This window comes from Biomphalaria glabrata, chromosome 1 (genome assembly GCF_947242115.1).
Source record: "Biomphalaria glabrata chromosome 1, xgBioGlab47.1, whole genome shotgun sequence".
Taxonomy (NCBI): domain Eukaryota; kingdom Metazoa; phylum Mollusca; class Gastropoda; family Planorbidae; genus Biomphalaria; species Biomphalaria glabrata.
The window spans coordinates 88,882,291-88,908,772 of NC_074711.1; the positions used below are offsets into that span (position 1 = coordinate 88,882,291).

Genomic DNA, 26,482 nt, shown 5'->3' on the forward strand with positions numbered 1-26,482 from the left:
AAAACACTGTATTCATCTGCATTATATAATATTAGAAATGAACGAATATTCATTCTCTGGCGCTGCCAGGGGTCGAGTTTCGTTATAAAGAGAAACAAAATTCATCGTAGTCCCTTTTAACAGTTTCCACTGAGGAATTTTCCGGTGATGTGGCAGGTCTGCAGCAGTACCTCCCCCTGTATTATAGCATTATATAATATTAGAAATGAACGAAAATTCATTCTCTGGCGCTGCCAGGGGTCGAGTTTCGTTAAAGAGAAACAAAATTCATCGTAGTCCCTTTTAACAGTTTCCACTGAGGAATTTTCTGGTGATGTGGCAGGTCTGCAGCAGTACCGCCCTCTGACAGGCAACGAGGATGTTCCTAAGAATGCCACTGGTGTCAACATTAGCAAAAAAAAAAAATTTAGTGTTAAAAAATGCACACAAATTATAGTTAACCTTTTAAGCTACATAGTTTTATTAAGGCTTCTTGTTTTTTTTTTTTTTTTGGTACAGCGGATGCATCAAAACAATGAAAAATAAAATAAAAATCCGACATACATGAAAATATCTAATAATGACAAATGTATGATTTGACATATTCTATATTTAGCATTTAGGTGCAGCCACCTCATTTAAAACACAATTTGTTACATTCAAATTGGGAACGTCGTTTAATATTCAGGAGATAACAATAAATGTGAATATAGACCAAGAAAGATCACACAACCAAGATTCTCCACTCTCAGATCAGCAGATGCCCTTAGCAAAATATCAAGAGAGACGATTCGATGCTTTCAGGCTGTCCTGCCAGATTCTCCTTGACTACCCCTCCCTCTTGCCAAGACATTGACCCTTGACAGTGAGTCATGTCCTAACATATGACGGGACCACCTCAACTATTATCTCTTGACCATATTCTTATCTTATCTTATAATGACTTAAATTCAGCCAAAGGATTGGTTTTTCTGTCTAACTCAGGCAACCCATTCCACGCTCCAATAGCACTAGGGAAGAAGAGGCATTTGTACAGATTTGTCCTAGCAATCTTGTTAATGAGGAGCCCTTCCTTTTGCCAGCCAGAGTGTTGGCTTGTAAAAGTACAAACTCATTTGGTTTCCTTTTCTGGTATCCAACACCCAGCATTTCTCGTTAGCACTCTGTCCAGCATTCTGAAAAAAAAAACAACAAATCTTCCTTTAACCACAGCATTAAAGTCTTCACAAACATATAGGAAAACAAGAGACCATTTTTTTTTAAGTGCATATAAATACAGTAATTTGTTTTGATAGTCTAGAAAATGTTACTCCTAAGTCCAGACACGTAATTAACTCTCCCAACTGTGTAAGTGCTTTTTACGTAGTTGGTGTAACTCACTTCCTGGTTAGTCACTTAAAAAGATTGTCAACTACTTGACCAATGAAAACAATACTAAGTGTCCAATACAATAACATCAGTATGGCCTGGACAGCTCTGTCTGAAACTTCAACTTGGTCCTTCTGGTGGAGTTGTTTTATCATTGCATTGGTTCCATATCAAGTTAAACAATGTTTGCTCTTAAAGTTGCTTGTCTATTGATCACCTTAAAGTCGTGCTGTATTTTAATCAAAGGTATGAAACCTTTTTTAAAACATTCAATTTCTTAGATAAAATATACTTTTCAAACTAAAAAATAATGACTCGAAATAAACAAAATAGGAATAAATACTAGAATAAAAATTCGGAATGGTTTTCAATAGTGAATATTTCTTGATACAGCATTCTCATTGCCCTCTGATTGATTTTTCCCCCCTTTTTTATGTTTTTGGGTATTTGAAGGGACAGGTGGATCTGAGAGGTTTTCCTTAATGCAAAAACAACTCAGATCATGTTTGGATTAGAACTCATGTCTGTTTGATAGGTAGCCAGTGGTCTTAGCCATTCAGACACACATTTATTTAGTACTTTAGTAACTTGAAGGCGCGGTGGCTGAGTGGTAAAGCACTTGGCTTCCAAACCGAGGGGTGCAGAGTTCGAATCTTGGGAAACACTGGGATTTTTAATTTCAGGATCCTTAGGGCTCCTCCGAGTATAACCAGCTTTAATGGTTCCTTGACATTAGTTGGGGAAAAGTAAAGGCGGTTTGTCATTGTGCTGCGTTAACTGATGGTCACAGAAACAGATGACCTCTACATAATTTGTCTTATAGATTGCAAGGTCTTTACTTTACTACCGTAGTAGCTTATTCTAAATCAGCTTCCTGTATATTTTCCTCCTATGACTATCTAGTTCAAACGTCTAATTAAGTTCTTAGTATCTATGTTCAGTAATTTTTTTTCTCAAACAAATGTTTGGATCTCTCTCATCGAATTTAGATCTGACACCAGCTAAAGGGAAGCAAAGTCAATTTCCCATTTCAGACCTTGCGATCTATAGAGCAGATGATATTAAGGTTATCTGTTTCTATAGACGATGGTTTTGTCAGGTAGCCAATACAACGACCAACCGCCTGGACTTGTGTATGTGTGATGTATGATGATCACGTGGACTTGTGTATGTGTGATGTATGATGATCACGTGGACGTGTGTATGTGTGATGGATGATGATCACGTGGACGTGTGTATGTGTGATGTATGATGATCACGTGGACTTGTGTATGTGTGGTGTATGGTGATCACGTGGGCTTGTGTATGTGTGATGGATGATGATGAAGCAGACTTGTGTGTACCGTATGCGATGCATGATGTTAATCACATTTTGATCACGTAAGCCTTGAGTGTTTGATCTACGATGTTGATCATGCTGAAATGTGTGTTTGATGTAAGATGTATGATGTATTTATTTCCAACTTGTCCAGCTTGTGTTTTTATTTGTGTTGAGTTTTCGCTTCTCCTGACCAGACCAAAGATATACTCATATGTGTGATTGATTTGAATGCATATGTGAAAGATATACTTACATGTGTCATTGATTTGAATGCATATGTGAAAGATATACTTACATGAGTGATTGATTTGAATGCATATTTGAAAGATATACTTACATGTGTGATTGATTTGAATGCATATGTGAAAGATATACTTACATGTGTGATTGATTTGAATGCATGGGTGCAGGTATAGTTAATCCGAAAGCATGCTAGCTGATATCATTATGTTCTCAATACTATGTTCATCAATACTTTTTAATATCATGGCACTAATGTATTTATGAATGACATAATATTTTTTTGTGTAAAATAATAATTCCATTACATTTAATGTAATACAAAGCTTCCGTGTGGTAGCGTTTCGGACTATTTGGAGTTGGTCTATGTTCTAACCTATTTCACTTTCCTCCCCTGCATTAGTTTTGGGCGAGGAATTCTGAAACTTACAAACAACCAATTCGTTAGTTTTATGACAAAGTTTATATCAACTTATTCTGTCTGTCTGTCTCGCACACCCATTCTCGGATCAAGTTAAAACCTCATACAATTATTCATTGGCATAGACAAGACATAAATCTATAAAAAAAAATTAAAAAAAAATTAATAAATTACTGGTAATTAATTATTTAGTTTGATACCACCAAGGAAAACTAAACCATAAGTATTCACAAACATGGCTAAACTTGTTGGGTTTTGTCCCCTTGAATAATTATTAACGCTGTTTCTGCTGTACGCATTCTCCGATCATGTTGATTCCTTCAGCAATTATTTATTGTACATAATATCAATAAAACGAAATCCAATTAGTCAATTAATTATTAGTAGTTAGTTATTTTGTTTGATATCGAGTATGGGAGATAACTCTGTACATTATTGATGGATGTGCGGAGTTCTTCCCCTGTAGATAAGCTTTGTTTAAATTTGATATATCTATTTTGCTGTTTTGTACTTTATTTTTCTCTTGTGTGATATTCAGTTCAAGTTGCACCCTGTTTATATTGATATACAGATGTATGTATATTTTCATTTTTTTTTTAAAGAGGGGACTATGAAGTCTCCCACATTCTGCCAAATATTTCAAGCTTTACCTCATCATTTTTGTTAAATAACATAAAAAGCCGTTGACGTAGACTCCTGTGATTTGAAACTCTCATTCATTTAGACTGGTCATTTCCTATGCCCAAGTAGATCATTTGTAGTAATTTGAAGGAGTTCAAGAATTTGAGATATCCAGAATGTCTGTGTTAGAGTCACAATGGGTTTGTGTTAGAGTCACAATGCGTATGTGTTAGAGTCACAATGCGTATGTGTTAGAGTCAGAATGCGTATGTGTTAGAGTCACAATGCGTATGTGTGAGAGTCACAATGTGTATGTGTTAGAGTCACAATGCGTATGTGTCAGAGTCACAATGCGTATGTGTCAGAGTCACAATGCGTATGTGTCAGAGTCACAATGTGTATGTGTTAGAGTCACAATGCGTATGTGTCAGAGTCACAATGTGTATGTGTCAGAGTCACAATGCGTATGTGTCAGAGTCACAATGCGTATGTGTCAGAGTCACAATGTGTATGTGTTAGAGTCACAATGCGTATGTGTCAGAGTCACAATGTGTATGTGTCAGAGTCACAATGCGTATGTGTCAGAGTCACAATGCGTATGTGTCAGAGTCACAATGTGTATGTGTGAGAGTGAATGAGAAAGGTGTCGAAAATCCTGTTGCCGTTTTTTTCTCCATTTTTTTTAAAATAATAATTTCACCATAAATTCATTTTTATGATATATATGTTTGTGTATGTACACATCTTATCATAATATCATGTGTACATTTCCAAGTCGCTGCTACACTTCTAGTCTAGTGCTATGTACCATCCTGCATACAAATATATTCATCATCAGAGTCCGGTAGACACATTAAGTGTGAGTGTTTGTTTCGGCAGGTACCCAGGCAGTAAGAAATATTTTACAGTTTCTTCTAATCTTGTTTCATTGGACCAAAGCATCCCCATCGTCTCCTTCACAAAGTCTTTTTGTTCTAAACATTTTTTAGAAACCTGTTTAAAGTTGAATTGTCAGGTCAACAATTTAAAATATTGTTACCAACGGAAAGGGCTACAATGAATCGTAATGATTGAATGTTGTTCGTGTTAATCACTATTGGTACTGTGAAGAAAAAAATGTTTGGTTATATTACTTAATTTTTTTAAATGAATCTCTATATATAATTCTCTTCATGGCTCAAGAGTTTGGACGAGAAGAAAAAGAAGTAAAGGAAAGATCACTATTTTATTTCTGCGGATAGAGTTACCTCCACGAAAAAAACAAGAGTAGGGAGGAGAACAAGTAGTATTCACCCGTCACTACGGATGGCTGCCTGGTAATATATAATTTAAAACGTCCTGAAGTCTGTATAAAGGGAAATTAGTAGAAGAAATGTAAAAAAAAAGTGATAATTTTTTTAGATGTGCTTATTAGCATTCCTTTATTTAATCATTGGAATTCACTATAATATGCATTTAGTTGAAACTGTTCTGATTATTTGAATTAATTATATATTATCTTTATGACATCCTTGTTTATGATGGAGAATAATACGAATATGTTAGATACATACTGTCTTAAAATGACTGCTACTATACTCGTTGAAGTTGAAATACAATGTAAACATTTTGATGTAATAAACACATTTTAAATGTGACGTAGAATGCTCAAGACTGTAACACAGCAAAGAGAAAAAAAAAAGCAACATTTTAATTGTTATCGGAGAAAAGTGTTCTTTTCAAAGTTTTCTTCCTAATTACTTATTCTTTGATACAAAAATATTTTAATAATTTTTTTTTTGTTTGTCCCAGTCAGAGATAAAGAGAAATGACGTCACCTATCATCAATATTTACGTTGCTGTAATGCGATACGACAGTGTAATACTCTAGACATTGAAATTCAGCGGTTGAATTAACCTTTAATTATACCTTTTCTCTGAGCGAAAAAACAACAAACAAACAACCTCATAAATTAGAAGAGTTATAATCAAGTAATTAATACATCCATAAACATGGGTGTATGTTGATGTGATATTTTTTAGGTCAGTGCTTCCTCTGCATGTATGTAGGTGTAGGGCCTAAAGGTTGGTGTCAGAAGATGAGCTTCTGTTTTCACCAAAACTAAAAACTAAAGTTGCAATGATACAGGAAATCACTAAAAGTGGTTTAATGCTGTACAATAAATTATACCGTAATATTCATGAGGGCATTAACCTTGGTCTAGATCAGGGGTTCTCAACCTGTGGGTCGCGACCCCCTTGGGGGGTCGATTGACGATTTGCCAGGGGTCGCCTAAGACCATCGAAAATGTGGACTGTTATTGTCTACTCTTCTATTGATGTATGTGGGGAGGGGGGTCGCGGCAGAGTGGGGTCGGCGAGCATATAAGATTGAGAACCGCTGGTCTAGATCATACTTTTTTTCTCTGATCACTAAGCCATTAGACAATAATCAGCTGGGGCACACTAGAGACTTTATCTGGTCGTGTTGTCTCCATTGTCCTCGGAAAGTTTCCATGCTGTCCCTTAACTCTCAGCAAACACAACTCAGGTCGCGTGTGGATTCGATCTCGAGCCTCCTTGACAGGTAGCCACAAGGCATAATCCCCTCAACCACATATTCGATTTATTTAAAGGTAGTCTCTGCTATCATGCGACCTCAATTCATTAACGGTTGTCTTCCCTTGTATTTAAAACTCATTAAAAATAATCCCAAGGTTGAGTTCTTCCTTCACGTATTGTTAGACATCGTCTCCCCTTTCAGACCATGCGGTGTATATAGCAGATGATGTAAAGGTCATCTGTTTCTGTGGCCCACTGTTAATTAGGGCGTCATGTGGCCAGCACAACAAGCAACCGCCTTTACTTTTCCCTAGCTAATTTCAGGTATTCATTAGAGCTGGGTGGACTCGGAGCCGCCCTAAATATCCCGAAATAAAAAATCCCAGTCTTCACAAGGATTCGAATCCGTAATCCTCCGGTTCGGAATCCAAGCGCTTTACCACCGCCTCCCACCCCAAGCGTCGCTAACACAGACCTAAATATTTCAACTAGACCTGACATTTTTTTTTCTTCGAATGAAGCACATCATTACAAATGAGTGTCATGTATTAATTCATGTATTAATTTGTGTATTAATTCATTAATCACTTGACTATATTAAACTATGATTTCCAAAATTGTTTTGCTGAAGTCTAAATTTGCATATGTCATTTTATGTCACCATCATGTCATTTTAATAACACCTCAGTCGTTGAGAAGCAGTCATTTCAAGGATGAAATAGTCATGTCATCGGTGTCGAGTTGTGTGTGTGTGTGTGTTGTCATGATCTCACTTCCGTCTAACTAGATTATAAAGGTGTCATTGAGATGTCATGTCATGTGTACAAAGTAATCCTAATAAAATTTATTCATCCATTTCACTCTAGACTTGATTTTTTTTCTTCAATCGTTTTCAAACTTCTGTTTAGGCCAAACGAACAGAGACCTGTGATAAATAGACTCTCTACAACTGTCTAGCGCAGGGGTTCTCAACCTGTGGATCGCGACCCCCTTGGGGGGTCGATTGACGATATGTCAGGGGTCGCCTAAGACCATCAAAAATAAGGATTGTTATTGTCTATTCTTCTATTGCTGTGTGTGTCGGGGGGTGGGGGGGGGGGGTCGCGGCAGAGTGGGAGATTGTAAAAAGGGGTCGCCGAGCTTAAAAGGTTGAGAACCGCTGGTCTAGCGGGAAAAAAAAAAAAAAAAAAAAAAAAAACTACCGTCTCGCTAAGGCCAACACTGCATTTCGCCTAGAGGTTCTGGTGGACTAGGTCTCTTAAACTAATAACAAAAATCAATGTTTATAAAGCAGTGGTTATAACGACACTTTTATATGTCTCAGAGACCTGGATGCTCTTTTGAAGGCATGAAGGCTCCTCGAACTCCTCCATTAAAGATGCCTTCAATACATAACAGGCCTACGCTTACAGAACTACTTTACAAATGACCATTTTCTGCTGGAGGCCTGTGTTGGACATCATAGAAGCACTTCTTACCATTCGACAGCTGCGCAGGGTCTGAAACTTTTCCCACATCTTATCTTTTATCTTATATAATACAGACGTTACTTCAAAAAAGAAGATGATTACGTCCTACGCGTCATGCATTTAGTCATGCATATTAACCAATGACTTAAATTCAGCCAAGTCACTGGTTTTCCTGGCTAGCTCAGGCAACCCATTCCATGCTCTAATAGCACTAGGGAACAACGGCATGCCAAATGAGATCTCCTTTTGGTAAACTTAAAAAGGAGGGGGAAAAAAAAGAAGTGCCAACTGTAAGCGTAGTAAAGATCAAGCGTGTGCCTGAGAGGCCAAAACTCTTTGTCTACGGCTGGGCCACCTGAAGCAGAGTTATGTGTACTGAGCGCATAAGGGCAGCACGGAAATCTCCTTCCAGATCCCCCCCCCCCCCACTCCCCCACTGGTCCACAAAAGAGATTGGACCACAGCGCACTGAGCATGCTATAATCATGAAAGAGGCGCTATATAAAAGCAATTTTAATAAATTGGCAGCAGATGGTCTTTGAAAGAAACGGATAACTCTCACGAAGCCTGAAGACAGGAGCAGAAGACTTTCTCAGAAGGTAAATAGACCCCCCCCCCCCCCCCCCTCAGAGAAAAACGACTTTCGCTTCATCAGTAGTGGAACAATATCCTGGTTGCAACTGGGTTTTGCTTGGTCACTTAAAACACTGTATTCATCTGTATTATAGCATTATATAATATTAGAAATGAACGAATATTCATTCTCTGGCGCTGCCAGGGTCGAGTTTCGCTAAAGAGAAACAAAATTCATCACAGTCCCTATAACAGTTTCCACTGAGGAATTTTACGGTGATGTGGCAGGTCTGCAGCAGTACCGCCCCCTGTATTATAGCATTATATAATATTAGAAATGAACGAATATTCATTCTCTGGCGCTGCCAGGGTCGAGTTTCGCTAAAGAGAAACAAAATTCATCACAGTCCCTATAACAGTTTCCACTGAGAAATTTTACGGTGATGTGGCAGGTCTGCAGCAGTACCGCCCCCCTGATAGGCTACGAGGATGTTCCTAAGAATGCCACTGGTGTCAACATTAGCAAAAAAAAATATTTAATGACAATGTATGATTTGACATATTCTATATTTAGCATTTAGGTGCAGCCACCTCATTTAAAACATAATTTGTTACATTCAAATTGGGAACGTCGTTTAATATTTAGCATCTTATGCAGACTAGAAATATAGACTAAGAAAGATCAAGCAACCAAGATTCTCCACTCTCAGATCAGCAGATGCCCTTAGCAAAATATCAAGAGAGACGATTCGATGCTTTCAGGCTGTCCTGCCAGATTCTCCTTGACTAACCCTCCCTCTTGCCAAGACATTGACCCTTGACAGTGAGTCATGTCCTAACATATGACGGAACCACCTCAACTATTATCTCTTGACCATACTCTTATCTTATCTTATAATGACTTAAATTCAGCCAAAGGATTGTTTTTTTTCTGTCTAACTCAGGCAACCCATTCCACGCTCCAATAGCACTAGGAAAGAAGAGGCATTTGTACAGATTTGTCCTAGCAATCTTGTTAATGAGGGGCCCTTACTTTTGCCAGCCAGAGTGTTGACTTGTAAAAGTACAAACTCATTTTCCTTTTCTGGTATCCAATACCCTGCATTTCTCGTTAGCAATCTGTCCAGCATTCTGAAAAAAAAAAAAAAAACAAATCTTCCTTTAACCACAGCATTAAAGTCTTCACAAACATATAGTAAAACAAGAGACCATTTTTTTAAAAAGTGCATTCGACTAGTCCAAACACCAAAGTGCATATAAATACAGTAATTTTGTTTTGATAGTCTAGAAAATGTTACTCCTAAGTCCAGACACGTAATGAACTCTCCCAACTGTGTAAGTGCTTTTTACGTAGTTGGTGCAACTCACTTCCTGGTTAGTCACTTAAAAGATTGTCAACTACTTGACCAATGAAAACGATAGTAAGTGTCCAATACAATAACATCAGTATGGCCTGTACAGCTCTGTCTGAAACTTCAACTTGGTCCTTCTGATGGAGTTGTTTTGTCATTGCATTGGTTCCATATCAAGTTAAACAATGTTTGTTCTTAAAGTTGCTTGTCTATTGATGACCTTTAAGTCGTGCTGTATTTTAATCAAAGGTATGAAACCTTTTTTAAAACATTCAATTTCTTAGATAAAATATAATGTTCAATCCAAATAAATGAATCGGACAGATGCTAAATAGGAATAAATACTAGAATAAAAATACGGAAGGGTTTTCAATAGTGAATATTTCATGATATAGCATTCTCATTGCCCTCTGATTGATTTCCCCCCCCCCCTTTTTTTAAAAATGTTTTTGGGTATTTGAAGGGACAGGTGGATCTGAGAGGTTTTCCTTAATTCAAAAACAACTCAGATCATGTTTGGATTAGAACTCATGTCTGTTTGATAGGTAGCCAGTGGTTTTACCCATTCAGCCACACATTTTTTTTAGTACTTTAGTAACTTGAAGGCGCGGTGGCTGAGTGGTAAAGCACTTGGCTTCCAAACCGAGGGGTGCAGAGTTCGAATCTTGGGAAACACTGGGATTTTTAATTTCAGGATCCTTAGGGCTCCTCCGAGTATAACCAGCTTTAATGGTTCCTTGACATTAGTTGGGGAAAAGTAAAGACGGTTTGTCATTGTGCTGCGTTAACTGATGGTCACAGAAACAGATGACCTCTACATAATTGGTCTTATAGATTGCAAGGTCTTTACTTTACTATCGTAGTAGCTTATTCTAAATCAGCTTCCTGTATATTTTCCTCCTAGGACTATCTAGTTCAAACGTCTAATTAAGTTCTTAGTATCTATGTTCAGTAATTTTTTTTCTCAAACAAATGTTTGTATATCTCTCACCGAATTTAGATCTGACACCAGCTAAAGGGAAGCAAAGTCAATTTCCCATTTCAGACCTTGCGATCTATAGAGCAGATGATATTAAGGTTATCTGTTTCTATAGACGATGGTTTTGTCAAGTAGCCAATACAACGACCAACCGCCTGGACATAGGGGCGCCCTAAAAATCCCGAAATGCAAAATCACAATCTTTACCGAGAATGACCCCAGGTTAGAAAGCCAAGTGTTTAGCCATTCAGCCACCGCGCCAAAGGGTTATATAGACTGTTATATACTATAGTTTATTAAAATTATATGCAAATTTATGTCTCGTGCTCATCGTGTGTCCGAAAAGAACCAATAATTGCACTTTCTGTTTTGGCCTTCTTGCAGCAGCTACAGTGACCGAAAAGGTTGAGCCACTGAATACAACAAGCATTGAAAATGTGACTTTTATAGAAGGAGATATTGCCATTCTGCCTTGCCCTTTTAAGACAATGGGCTACCTAAAGGTCAGTTAAAGCTTCCTCACAGCCATTTCTAATAACACCCTATGACACAAAGTTTATTATGTTATCTCAAATGTTGTAACACTGGTGGCGACGCGTTTAGGGGTTATCTCGTGCGTGAACACATACACTTTGTTAATCTAATGGATCGTATTAATTAGACTTTAACTCTTACAAGTCTTTGGTTTACCTGGCTGATCCAGGCAACCCGTTTAGTTATGTAATGGTACTAGGAAGAAGAAGCACTTTTACTAATTTATACAAACATATTGAATAAGAAATGTGCCTTTATCTTTGAGTATTTCTGGGTATTTCATTAGGCTATGTTCTTGTATTTGTAAGTCGTGGTTCAGGGTTTTGTGTACTATTTCTATGGTACTACGTAATCTTCTGTCCTGAAGTATCTCTTCTTCTTCTTCTTCTTCTTCTTCTTCTTCTTCATCGTTCTCATTGTTATGTTGGAGTGTTCATATGACTAGACCAATACATGAGATGAACCGCGCAGTGGTTTCCAAATCAGGGAGCTCTCCATATAGTTTTCTTTCTATTGGGGTGATTTGGGGCCAATGTCTTATACGGGCCTCTTGGTAGAGAGAGCAGTTTTGGAGGACGTGGTCGGCATTTTCTGGTGATACTCCACATGGGCAGATTTAACTGGTTCCAATTTTGAGCTTCCGGAACATGTGTTGTCGCATTCCCTGAAGTATCTCTAAATTTAATGATTTTCTTAATGATGTTTCTCAAGTCAAATGCGAATATTCGTTTTTTATTATTTTGGATTGCTATAAAGCTACCGCAGACCCCAATTGGTCACATTTCTTTTTTTTGCATGCATTTTTCTGGGGTAAAGTCAAAGTATATTTGATGGGAACACAGAGCGTAGTCTCTGTTTTTTTAAGTTAATGTTAATAATGTTCTAGATTAAATTAATTGTATTTAATAATTCATACACCTAAAATTAGCGCGGGTCCTATAAAAGTGCGGGGCCCTCTGCGGTCGCATAGGTTGCAGTGGCCTAAGGTCGGCCCTTCAAAATAGGGGCGTATGCTACGCCGTCGGTCGACTGGTATGCTATAATTTGCTTCAGAATATGTTATCAACAATGCGATACATGTAAAACTATACCCAGAACAACAATATTTCTTTTAAATGATGTACAAAAACGAACTCTGCAAACGTAGTGACAGAAACTAATACTTAAACAAAAAAAAAACACAATCTATATTGGGGAAAGAACTGCACATTTACAGTCATATCTCTGAGTACTATAATATTTATATCCTTTTATAGGTATCAGCGAAATAAATTAATTGCCACTAATTAATTAATTAATTAGTAATTTAAAAAAAAAATGAATCATGTTTTTTTAGGGACAATGAATAATTGTCAAAGTTTCAACTTGATCCGTGATTGGGAGGTGAGAAAAATAACGCAGACAGACAGATGTCAGTCAGTGAAGAAAGGGATTTTTATTTTCTTGTTCTTTGGGCGCCTCTAGGTCCATCCAGCTCTAATGGTACCTGACATTAGTTGTGGGAAAGTAAAGACGGTTGGTCGTTGTGCTGGACACATGACACCCTTGTTAACCGTAGGCCACATCATCTGTCTTATAGACCATAAGGTCGGAAAGGGGAACACATTAGTATCGTCACCAACTTAAAGCTGATTCTGTCTTCTACCTCTCCTCTACCTCTCTTCTACCTTTCTTCTACCTCTCCTCAGCCTCTACTCTACCTCTCTTCTACCACTCCTCTACCTCTCTTCTACCTCTCCTCTACCTCTATTCCACCTCTCCTCTACCTCTCCTCTACCTCTCTTCCACCTCTCCTCTACCTCTCCTCTACCTCTATTTCACCTCTCCTCTACCTCTCCTCTACCTCTCTTCTACCACTCCTCTACCTCTCTTCTACCTCTCTTCTACCTCTCTTCTACCTCTCTTCTACCTCTATTCCACCTCTCGTCTACCTCTCCTCTACCTCTATTCCACCTCTCATCTACCTCTCTTCTTCCTCTCTTCTACCTCTCCTCTACCTCTATTCCACCTCTCCTCTACCTCTCCTCTACCTCTCTTCTACCACTCCTCTACCTCTCTTCAACGACTCCTCTACCTCTCTTCTACCTCTCTTCTACCTCTATTAGACCTCTCATCTACCTCTCTTCTTCCTCTCTTCTACCTCTCCTCTACCTCTATTCCACCTCTCCTCTACCTCTCTTCTACCACTCCTCTACCTCTCTTCAACGACTCCTCTACCTCTCTTCTACCTCTCTTCTACCTCTCTTCTACCTCTCCTCTACCTCTATTCCACCTCTCCTCTACCTCTCTTCTACCACTCCTCTACCTCTCTTCAACCTCTCTTCTACCTCTATTCCACCTCTCCTCTACCTCTCCTCTACCTCTCTTCTACCACTCCTCTACCTCTCTTCTACCTCTCTTCTACCTCTCCTCTACCTCTCTTCTACCTTTCTTCTACCTCTCCTCTGCCTCTACTCTACCTCTCTTCTACCACTCCTCTACCTCTCTTCTACCTCTCCTCTACCTCTATTCCACCTCTCCTCTACCTCTCCTCTACCTCTATTCCACCTCTCCTCTACCTCTCCTCTACCTCTATTCCACGTCTCCTCAATCTCTTCTACCTCTCTTCTACCTCTATTCCACCTCTCCTCTACCTCTCCTCTACCTCTATTCCACCTCTCATCTACCTCTCTTATACCTCTCTTCTTCCTCTCTTCTACCTCTCCTCTACCTCTATTCCACCTCTCCTCTACCTCTCCTCTACCTCTCCTCTACCTCTCCTCTACCTCTCTTCTACCACTCCTCTACCTCTCTTCTACGACTCCTCTACCTCTCTTCTACCTCTCTTCTACCTCTATTCCACCTCTCCTCTACCTCTCCTCTACCTCTCTTCTACCATTCCTCTACCTCTCTTCTACCTCTCTTCTACCTCTCCTCTACTCTCTTCCACCTCTCTTCTACCTCTCCTCTACTCTCTTCTACCCCTCCTCTACTCTCTTCTACCTCTCCTCTACCTCCAGGTAATTTGGCTCAGCCCTGATATGACAGTGATCAGTCTTATGGATCGGCGCTTCATCGGCGACGTACGTATGCGTGTGGCGCGTCCTGACAATGATACATGGAACCTTCACATCAACAACATCCGCTCCAAAGACACCGGCTACTATCAGTGCAGCTTAAACTCAGACCCAGTGCAGACCAAGAAGATTTATCTTGATGTCAAAAGTGGTATATTGCTCTCTCTCTGTCTGTCTGTCTCTCTCTCTCTCAATCTCTTGTCTTTCTCTGTCTCTCTCTCTGACTATTTCGCTCTCTTTTTCTCTCTTTCTGTCTCTCTTACTTACTCTCTCTCTGTCTCTCTCTCTCTGTCTCTCTCTCTCTGTCTCTCTCTGTCTCTCTCTCTCTTTGTCTCTCTGTCTCTGTCCCTGTCTCTCTCTGTCTCTGTCTCTCTCTGTTTCTCTCTCTCTCTCTCTCTCTCTCTGTTTCTCTCTGTCTCTCTCTTTCTCTCTCTTGGTCTCCTCTGTTGTCTAAATGCTAGTGTCTTTTTTAAAAAAAAATTATTCACTATTCCACTTAGCTTCGCGAATTCTTTCTAGATGAATGGACATTAGACGGACGCTGATTTTGAAAAGAGGAGTTAACAAATTTCTAACACTATAGCAGGGAATCTCCGTGCTCTGAGAGCGGTCGGCTTTTCAGAGCGAAGATCGGGCTTTTAAGCTATCTTCGAGTTTCTTAGAACTGAGATTGTGTTGATTTTTTACCTAGAAGGAGTTTATTTGTCCTCATAATTTAGATCAAGTCGGAATTCGAACTGCAGTCCATTTCAGGGGCGGACTGGCTATATGGGCAAACGGGCAAATGCCCGGTGGGCCGGTACCAAAATGGGCCGGTCTGGTCGCGACCAAAGAAAAAAAAATTAAATGCAGACAACTTTTTTAAAAAAAAGTGACAGCAGCAAGACACAAAGGCCCGAACACGTTTTCTTGTTGTTGTTGTTTTTTTAAATTATTATTACAATTAATTTTGTTTGAAATTCAACAAGAATAAAATTTAAGAATTACACTATACACTGTACGTGTTATCATTTGTAAAACGTTAGACCGTACTTTCTGCTATGCGCGAGCGGCATGGCCTTCAACACTTCTTTGATGTCTTCAAGACTGTGCTTGGCCTGATCATTTTGCTGGTCGGCATGGGCCTTTGATGGCACTCCTATTTTTGTGGGCCGGTTTATATGGTAATGCCCGAGCCGATTTTGATACCCAGTCCGCCCCTGGTCCATTGGATAGGTAGCCCAGTGGTTTTCGCCAATTAGCCATAAAGCTTTTCAGTAGGATACTCCAGCTTCATATTTGACAGCTCTCAAGAGACCGAGTCCTGTAAATTTTTTCTTACGAAACTCCCTAGTGCGATGGTCTTTAATATTTTAGTTGATAATATTATTCTACAACAATGTTTCAGTATATTTTTCTGAGTGTAGATCAAAACTATTTAATTTATATAGATAGCGATGATTAGAAAGTTATAATCAGTTATCAGACAAAATTGCTTCTTTAGTCAATTTTATTTAAATACGAAGCGGTATTTAAATTAGCTTGATCATCACGTGTCGAAAAAGAACCAATCGTTGCAATTTTTATTTCCGCCTTCTTGCAGCACCTACAGAGATCAAAAAGATTCAGCCAATGAATGACACTACCATTCATCACGTGACCGAAACGGAGGGAGGTAATGCTATTCTGCCCTGCTCTTTTAAGAGCAGTGCTACGGGCTACGTACAGGTCAGTTTAATCTTCATAATCTGTATTATATAAGATGAGATAAAGCTATTTCAAAAGAAAACCCTGAAGAACTAAAAGAACATTCTCTTATCATTTCTTATAAGTAAAAAATCCCTGCATAAGAGAGGATTATTACGTATTGCACGTGTCTTTATAAGAGACTTAAACTCTGCTTGATTTTTGTTTTCCCTGGCTGATTCAAGCAATGCTCTAATGGTACTAGGGCAGGGGTACTTGTATGAATTTAACCTAGCATAGGGAATAAGAAAAATGCATTTTTTTTGTTTTGTAAGTATTTTATTATGTTTTTTTGTGTTATCTAGATTATAATTCAGCAGTGGCGTAGCTAAGGTGGGGGAAGAGGGGGGAGAATTTGAAAATCCACCCGTGCTCCCACTTGAGGGGCGCCCCCAAATGAGTGTTTTTTACATTAAAATAAAAATTACGCAAAATGCAGGTGCCCCCAAAGAGGTTAAGCCCCCCCCCCGGGCCCCCAAATAATGGAAAATTCCTAGCTACGCCCCTGTAATTCAGTGCTGTTCCTCTGTCCAAAAGTTTCTCTAAATTTAGTGATTTTACTAAAAAGTCAAAAGTATTTCAAAATGTCGTGCCCACATCATCGACTGCACAAAACAAAATTTAATAAAATACTCAGAGAGACACAAAGATAAAGGCACATTCCTCGTTCCATATGCTAGGTGTTAGACATCTTATTTATATAGGCTAGTTATTTAGCGACGCACCATAGAAGACGCATATTGAACGGGACTAGTGACGTTTGGGATATGTTGGGTTAGAGACCGGAAAATCAGTTAGCGATAGAATACTCCAGGGTAACGACGTGTTTAGTGACAGAGACTTCTACTGTGGCCTTTTATCAGAATAAATCCATGTGAAATTGTTCATCAGAGTCGACTACATCTCTTCACTCGTTAAAAACAGATGTACATGTTCTTGTTTGTATTGTTGTTCAACTACACGTAATACACCCGAACAATTACACCCAAACGATTGCAGAGTAATTGGTTGACTTCAAGACAGCCTGAACTAGCAACATCACAGTGGCGACCCCCGACGCTCGAAGCCCGAACCCCGACGCCCGAAGCCCGAACATCGAACCGGACCTCGAAGCAGAACGTTTACTCAGGTGAGGGTCGTGCACTCGAAGTTATAAAGTTTCATCGGAGTACGGCTGAACACAGCATCATCGCAGAGTGACTTTGTTCTAGATCTACATGTTCTTGATCATACGTTCAACGAGCCGTTAACTCAGGGTGACCTTCGTCAGGACAGTAATCATCGCAACGTCTGGTTGAGTAGACTTAACCAGTATATTATCAAAGCCTGATCTTCATATGCTGAATCGACCTACAACCAGAGAAACCGTTCATTCATAACGGGTGAGAGATCGTTAGTGAACCTGTTGGACATATGTTTTCTTCGCTTGAGAAAACAGTCGTAGGAGCCACATCGAGTATCAAGTTTTACCTCGTCAGTTTCGAGAAGGACAGTTTGCCCGCTGTCAGAAGTATTGTGAGTACTACAAGTTTGGTAGCTAACTAAATCGCTCTGTCGTCTTACCCTTTGAGAGATTCTTGTGGAGCAGTTTGCTCATTGAACCGGTTGCTTGCCACTTTTATAACGGTCACTGTGTTTAACCTTTGGAAGGTTAGTAAAATCGTATTTTTCGTTGCTGGACATTGATCTATTTAGTATACGTTGATCTAGACCATATCTAGACTTGTTGATATTGAAGTTGTGGAAACAGCTACATCCACTTAATTTCGTTGAAAACCGTTAATCGTCTAACGGAACGTCGTCGGAGGTGACCTTGGTTTCACCTAGTCTACATTGGACAGTTTGGTCTAGTGAAGCAGAGTACAACAGCAAACTTCGTCGTACTACCAGAGTAGCAGCAGAAGCAGTGAACTATTTTAGAAAACCGTTATTCGTCAGCCCAGATCAAGTCATCGTCAAGAAATTCGTTATTCGTCAGTCGTCCAGATCAAGTTGCCGTCAAGAGACTGTTATTTGTCAGTAGTCCTCTACGCAAATCAAGTCATCGCCAGGAGAACCGTTAACCTATTCGTCAGTAACTGTGTACACAAAGTCGTCGGAACTACACCTACGGTCATCAACAGTCGTCGAAGAAACTGAAACATTTTGCTAGCAATATTGGTCTAAACTACCCACAGGTTGCAGGTCAGTGTTCAGGACTTCCTATGACGATTGGTATGTCACACACCAGTTTTAGAACCCCTCTAACATTAAGTGACATGTAGCCACTTGACTATTCCGTGCAGTTAGCACGAGATATATTTCTTGGTCGGTGGCTGACCATGGGGTGAACACCTCAGTTGATTTTTGGACTCCTGAGAGTAGAGGTATGGTGGTACCTATCTACGAGTATTCCATTGGAATCTAATGTACTAATATTTCACGTCTATTTCTTGGTGGCTGAGATTGCCAATTATTGTATACTCTATTATGAAGAATAAATATTTCGTCTGCTAATAGATAGTCTGTTTTAAGTATACGTGTTGTGGTTCTATTAATTAGCGACCTTAGTAAAACTACGCGTTAACAGAGTTGAAGAGTATGCGGATGTTTATTAATCCCACACAGAACATTCTGACAAGGCCAGAAGAGGCCCCAACACAACCCAAAGACATCTCTCGCCAAAAGAGGCATTGCATTGGCGAAGAGAGGAGTTACAGTATCGCGTCAGCTTGTTAGGGCATGCTCATCCGTGGTTTGCCTGTCACCTCGAGTTGCACCGTCATTCTTAACAAGTAATGTTTGAGATAACCAATGTCTTCTTTATGTTACAATAATATCGGAGATTATAAACAATTCACTAAACAGTGTCAAGGACGCTTTATGAAACTCCAGTGTTGTCATCTGCAGTTTGTAACCCAAGCTGTAAAGCAGCGGTTCTCAGCCTTTTAAGCTCGGCGACCCATTTTTACGATCCCCCACTCTGCCGCGACCCCCCCCCCCCCCATTCACACACACATACAGCAATAGAAGAATAGACAATAACAATCCATATTTTCGATGGTATTAAGCGACCCCTGGCAAATCGTTAATCGACCCCTCAAGGGGGATCGCGATCCACGGGTTGCTGTAACGTGTAAACGGAAGGGCTTAGAAAATTGTGTTCTTCTGTACTAGAAAATAAAAAAAATAATTTATACTACTTGTTATTATAATAGATTATTAACTTTTTCTTTATTCTGTACATGAAATATATTTTAAAATTCTACCAATGTTCTTTCTCTATACACTCTGTTATACCAATAATAACTTAACCATTTATTTAAGGGTGCATAATCATGTTTTGTTAGACTAAATAATTAAATAAAGTTACTTCCCTTTGTATACAAGTATCCATCATGTGCTGTACAATATCAATATCATTATTAGTAAACAATACTTTCGGGAAATAAGTCTTGTTTAACACTTTACACAAATAATTAAGTGTTTTCTTTTTTAAATTACTTTTAATGTTATTGCTACAGAGATTTGTCAATTGGTGTTCAAAGTCATACACCCGTGAGACTGAACGCATGTTAGAAACTTGGGTATTAGTTTACGTGACTTGAAACGCTAAATCAGTTTTCTCTTATATTTTAAGAAATGCGGGAAAAAAATGCAGATTACAAATATGTAATTTGATTTCCTCGGTGATAAATTGTTTTTAAAATATATATTTTTAAGTTTTATTTCTTATTACCATATATTGTCATTGGAAATACGCCATTTTGGTTTTAAGGCTTAATATTACTTGCCAACTTTTTTCTGTTGCTGTTTTGTCTTTCTTTCTAGCAGCTATTTAGATCTAATATTAAAATTCATTTAAAATGATAGCATAAGAACAAAAAACTATCTTAAAAAAAGTTATTGAATAAAAGAAAACAACTTCATCAATTTATTATTAACATTTTTTTTAGACCTTCAGTTCAGTAAATACGCTTAAAAATTCATAAGTTGACAGCATAAGAATAAAAATCTCTTTAAAAAAATATAAATATGCTTAAAAACAACATGGTGGTCAGTAAAGGTATCTGGACATCTAAACTATTACCGAAACTTCCTCGGTGTCTAAAACAGATTAAAAAAACGGAGGTATCATTCAACGTAATCCAATAACACCAGGCGAAAGGCCGAGCTATCGACGCCGATACTGACCAAGAAGTTTAATAGCAATGAAGGGAACCATCGAATGTCAGCTGACTCTCTACGTTCATAACAAGCTTCCTATCTCTAAGGCGTCCTGGAAGTAGTCTGTTCACATCGACTGATATTTCGCTCTCCCCCGCTAATTCCAATCCTTGTTTTTACCAGTCACGTCCATAGACATAAGTAAATATAGAGTGGCCGAAGGAAGTAACTTCATGTAACTTGAAAACATGTATATCTATTGTATTCGGATTTCCGAATTATGAAAAATTGCATGATCTTCATTCTTAGAGATTAAACAAAGCTACACTGCCTCCTTATTTACAATATATATAGGTGTGTGGCTGAAATCATCTTCATCATCATCATCAAACTCCATTAGAGTGAGGGCTTGAGAGGCTCAAATCCTCTCTTGCAAAAGCCCTGGACAGAAACCCTGCTGTCTTGCGTAGTGCATAAATGTCGCCATACAGGTCGAGAATTTTGGGTTTCCCAGACCTGTCGAGATCAGCAAGTCTGGGGTTGAAATAGATATGAATACTTAACTTTTATACTGCTCATAAATGCTGTATAATAAAGTACACAAAATTGCAAGTCACACATTTTCGTTTCATAAAACTCTTTAATCGGCCAGTCTATTTTTATTTATGTCTATGGTCACGTCATAGTCTCTTGTCAAAATTTCCCCTATTCCGGAAACAACCATTTCCTAATCGTGCCATAATAGCGTCTATTACGACCCCCAGAATCCACAAAACTTAATAATGTAAAATAACTCTTCAAAAAACGCAAGGATTGGTTTGGTCACTAACTTACGGATAATTATCTTCCCTACCTTCAGGTAGTATAGCTCTTCCCTACCCCCAGGTAGTATAGCTCTTCCCTACCCCCAGGTAGTATAGCTCTTCCCTACCTTCAGATAGTAGAGCTCAGCCCAGAGAAGACTGTGCAAAGAAAAACACCGACATTAGTTTTATTTTTCACCATTTCAAACCAGCTTCTCTCTCACCTACTTCCAGGTAGTATGGATGAGCTCTGATATGACTTTGATGAGCATTGAGGATCTGCGTATCACGGACGACGAGCGTGTGAGCGTGAGGAGCCCTCAAAAAGATGTCTGGAACCTCCACATCAACAACGTCAGGCCTAAAGACACTGGTTACTATCGATGCAGCTTAATCAATGACCCAGTGAAGACCGAGATGGTTTATCTCCATGTCAAAGGTGTTCAATTGATTTCTCTTTATATTTCTCTCTCTCTCTCTCTCTCTCTCTCTCTCGCTCTCTCTCAGTTTTGGTATAATTTTTTAAAATTCCTCTTATTAGCTTGCAAACTCTTCATGGGTTGACGGACACTGGGTGGACACAGATATCGAAAACGGTTCTAAAAATGTACTTGCTAATTTGGCAAACAGTGAAAACTCTGGTTAGACTGTTCTAATTTACAAATTTAATTATCTTATTTTGAATATGCATTTGTGGGAATTCCCGCACTCATCTCAAATAGTCTTTTAGTATCCAGTAACTAGTTAAATAATTCATAGTTAAATAGACATTTTGCGCACCGACATTATTAGATTGCTCCTTCGCGAACGACGATGAGCACATGTTTCATTTCTTATGAACACGAAGATGACCGTCAAGTCCAATCCTCGCTTGTGAAAAGCCGGACGCATACGTTTCACGGGTAGGTTTGATCAGTTGCAGATAGGCCTGCAACCTCTCTTAGCTTTTTTGTTGGTTCGGCGCTCGTTCATGCTGGCCACTCTCCTTGCTTTGTATCTCGAGACTCCGACACTCACAGCTTTACACCGCGGTGAGCGATCGAGAGCTAGTGCCTCCCATCCATAAATGTCAATGTCACACTCCTTGAAGGAGCTCTTAAAGTTTTGTCCTTATAGCACTGGTACTGACCTTCCTGGAAGCGCTTTCCTGCACACAGCACCGTCATATTTAAAAACTAGCTGGACAGAAGAACTTAATAGTGCTAAGCTCACCGGAACGACTCCTTGCACTATTGAAGCATTAAAACAAATAAATAGAAGAAATAAATTCAGACCATCACCGTCTTCGTAAAGAAAGAATTGAGAAAGTGACTTTGGGCATTGCAGGTACTTTCTGAAACCTAGAATCAACACTCATAGTTGGAAATGAGATCCTAGATCAAAAGTAAGGCGCATGGGCTGAGCGGTAAAGCGCTTGGCTTCTGACGCAGGGATCCCGGGTTCGATTCCTGATGAAGACTGGGATCTTAAATTTCGGGACCTTTGGGCGCTTTTGGGCGCAGCCAGCTGTAATGGGGTACCTGACATTAGTCGGGGAAAAGTAAAGGCGGTTGGTTGCTGTGTTGGCCACATGACACCCTCGTTAACCGTTGGCCATAGAAACAGATGACCTTTAGATCCTCTGCCCTATAGATCTCAGGGTCAGCAATGGGAACTCTAATTTTTTTAATTTTTACTGCCAATGACCTGGTTTACCCGTCCCATGATTGCGCATTGCTGGTTAGGATAACAAATTTGGAACAAAGACAGCAAACTAAAAAATGTGTAAAGTCCAGACAAACAAGGGCTCTAATTACATGATCCGTGCAGTCACGTGACACAATTCACTCATCTTTTATCTCGAAGAAATATTTATATAAATATTATATTTTATATTTGTATGTACCAGTGATGCCCAACGTAATTCAATCTGCGGGCCATTTTAATTTCGGGCCATTTTAATTTCGGGCCATTTTAATTTCCAACACTATGTTCGCGGGTCACATGATGGAAAAGATACACAAATTTAATGAAATGACCTGAAACTATTTTATTCATTCAAACCCGAGGATCTAGTACTTACATTGAATTATTGGGATTTTTGAATTTTCTCTTTACACTTAAAAAAATGTAGTAAGTTCAGTTTATAATTTATTGTTCTTAAAAAAAAAAAACAACAGCCAGACTTTCTTTATACAAACAAACATGTTGTCTAGCAATGGTATCATGTTCTACAAAAAAGTAAAGATCCATTCACTTTTCCTAGTAGATTTTTTAGTCCTATTTCATGAACGCACAAACGTTAAATGCCTTGGTAGTAATCCATTAGAAAAAAAGTGAAGGCCCTAACGTAGGTAAAGATACATTTTGAACACTTGTGTGTGTGTGTGGGGGGGGAGGGGAATTTTTTATATTTTGTGCCGACGTTTCGAACGTCGCGGGTCGGATCTGGCCCGCGGGCCGTATTTTGGGCATCACTGGTATATACCATAATAATATACGTTAAACATTCGCCTACACTTGGATCATTGGGGTATAACACACACAAAGGCGGACAATTCTTATCTGAACTTTTTTAGTTGGAATTGCAAAGATATGATGTGTGCCTCTTAAGATATCTATCTATCTATCTATCTATCTATCTATCTATCTATCTATCTATCTATCTATCTATCTATCTATCTATCTATCTATCTATCTATTTATCTATCTATCTATCTATCGTCTATTTATCTGTCTGTCTGTGTCTGTCTGTCTGTCGGGTTGTTAATTTATCTACATCCATCCGACCATTTATCTCAGCTGCGGCAACGCCTTTTCCAAATTTGTTTGGCTGTTGTGCTAATGTATCTACAAGTCAAAGTTACCTCAATGTCTCGCCTCGTTCTTAAATGAACTTCAGGACACTTTTGGCTTTAGCGGAGTATGGGATCGCGTGAGTTCTTAATCGTGTAACGCCTTGGAACTGTTATTAGATTATCCCTATTGTAGTGGGTCCCTGAACCAAATACTAAGCATCATAGTAATTTTTTTTTTACTTGATAAAGTTGTTTATGAATTTTATGTCTACGGAATCGTATGTGTACCAAATTGTATTTGTATGGAATCCTAAATGTACCAAATTGTATTTGTACGAATTATATATATATATGTACCAAATTGTATTTGTACGGAATCCTATATGTACCAAATTGTATTTGTACGGAATCCTATATGTACCAAATTGTATTTGTACGGAATCCTATATGTACCAAAATGTATTTGTACGGAATCCTATATGTACCAAAATGTATTTGTACGGAATCCTATATTTACCAAATTGTATTTGTACGGAATCCTATATGTACCAAATTGTATTTGTACGGAATCTTATATGTACCAAACTGTACGCGATTAGAGCTTCATTGTTTGTTGAATTGTGTAATTACTTGTACGATGTTTTGGTACAGAACGGACTAAAACCTCAACAACATCAGCTACATTTACGACGCCAGTATTTGTTCAAACAACAACCATCTTTAGGAAGCGAACACCAGACAAAGCCACACGAGGTGAGTAAACCAGCCCCTTGACCACACGATTGTTTTAGTTGGTTGTGTGTGTGTGTGTGTGTGTGTGTGTTCGTATTATAAGTTTCAAACCAGGGGCGGACTGGCGGTTGGCCGGTACTCATATGGGCCGGTAGGGTATGGCCACCAATAAGCGTGTGTGTGTGTGTCTGTGTCTGTGTGTGCCTGTGTGTGACTGTGTGTGTGTGTAGACTGGAGAGCCAAGAAGGAACAAGTGTCTGGATGAGAGAACGATGTGTGTTGATACGATACGGGACTGTGAGACAGAAAAAATGCGAAAAAGAGTTCGGATAGAGCAAAAGATGTATTTAAAAGGCCTGATGTTAGTATCGTTACTTAGTTAGAATTTGAAGCTTATAGAGAAAGTTATTTAGAATTTAGAGAGCTTGTAGAGAGTGTTAGTTAGAATGTGGAGAGCTTGTAGAGTTATTTAGAATGTGGAGAGCTTGTAGAAGTTGGAGTTTCACAGAGAATAGAGTTGGAGTTGTATTGTATAGTATTTGTAACATGCATTTATTGAGACTGCTACTTGTCCTTGCATTATTGAAAAATAACCAGAAAATAGATTCAATAACAGTTAAAAAGAACACGCATATATATATATATATATATATATATATATATATATATATATATATATATATATATAAATAAATAAATAAATAAATAAATATATATATATATATCGGTGTTTGGGAGTAACATCCCTTGTAACTGTTGTTGTCAACCAAGATGGCGTTAGATTAAACAGCTGATTTCATGTCTTATAAGTTATATCCAGAGTCTTGTTATTATTCGTTCATAATAATCAACAGATATATATATATATATATATATATATATATATATATATAGAGAGAGAGAGAGAGAGAGAGAGAGAGAGAGAGAGGGAGAAAGAAAGATAGATAGATAGATAGATAGATAGATAGATAGATAGATAGATAGATAGATAGATATCTTAAGATTTAGTATTATATTCAATAACAGGTCACCATGCTAAAACTACGGTTAAAAGACCTAGAAAAACAAAATGCCGACCTATATCAAAATGCCAGTCACGGAGGACTAGACCAACATTGCGCAGGACTAGACCAGCATTACGCAGGACTACACCAACATTGCCATCGAGTGGAAAAAAAGATCAAACATCTAGCCGAATTTCGAGTTTGGAAATGAGAAGACTTGGCTATTCAAGGATCGAAGCAGCTTTACTACGTGTGATAGAAGCGATGAAAGTATTCAGTTCCTAGTTACAAAGCCATGATCCTTTGTAATACATCTTGTTTGTTTATTACACTCTTATATGTATACATGTATAGTTCGTCCATCGTGGTTCGATGATGACCACTTTGTCATCCAGGGGGGCTGAGGGCTTTGCACTGGGGTTTTGTGCCTCCTCATGTGGCTGGTGAGACCTATGTGAGCCCAGAATGTTCGGCCGCGCACTGGGCAGGTTATTCCAGCTGGAGCTAGTGTCGCTTGCCTTGCTTTTCTTTTCTGGCGTTTTTCTTCTGTAGAGACTTATACAGAATTTAGCATTAACTTCGTTTGCTTAGAATCTGCCATATTATCTACATTTAAATGGGTTACATTCCCTTCTGCGTGGCGGTGGGATAGAAACTAGTTTCTATGTAATTTCTTGTTATTAAGATCTGCTTTTCCAAGAATTGTTACTTGATAAGAATTAATTATTTTTTGACACAATATCTAGAAAACAACATTATATTTACATTTTTTTTACAAAGCTAATATCAATTTACTGTCTGTCTGTCTGTCTGTCTGCTATGAATTTGGAACATGTTATCT

The 26,482-nt window shown here is 38.6% G+C and overlaps 1 protein-coding gene across 5 annotated transcripts in view; it reads left to right on the forward strand.

Moving 5' to 3' along the window:
* The first annotated feature begins 1,413 nt into the window (after positions 1-1,413).
* Positions 1,414-26,482, forward strand: part of LOC106058091 (immunoglobulin superfamily member 10-like) — a 25,374-nt gene continuing 305 nt past the window's right edge. Inside the window, exons 1-7 of one of the 5 annotated variants that reach the window (XM_056018425.1) lie at positions 1,414-1,593; positions 11,249-11,367; positions 14,398-14,605; positions 16,037-16,161; positions 21,363-21,567; positions 24,557-24,658; positions 25,664-26,482. The exon at positions 25,664-26,482 is cut by the window's right edge and continues 305 nt beyond it. In XM_056018425.1, the coding sequence (XP_055874400.1) occupies positions 1,530-1,593; positions 11,249-11,367; positions 14,398-14,605; positions 16,037-16,161; positions 21,363-21,567; positions 24,557-24,658; positions 25,664-25,926 (1,086 nt within the window). In that variant the 5' untranslated portion in view covers positions 1,414-1,529 and the 3' untranslated portion in view covers positions 25,927-26,482. Of the gene's footprint in view, positions 1,594-9,947; positions 10,135-11,248; positions 11,368-14,397; positions 14,606-16,036; positions 16,162-21,362; positions 21,568-24,556; positions 24,659-25,663 lie in introns of those variants that run through there. The other 4 variants (XM_056018428.1, XM_056018426.1, XM_056018427.1 and 1 more) reach the window with 4 other exon arrangements.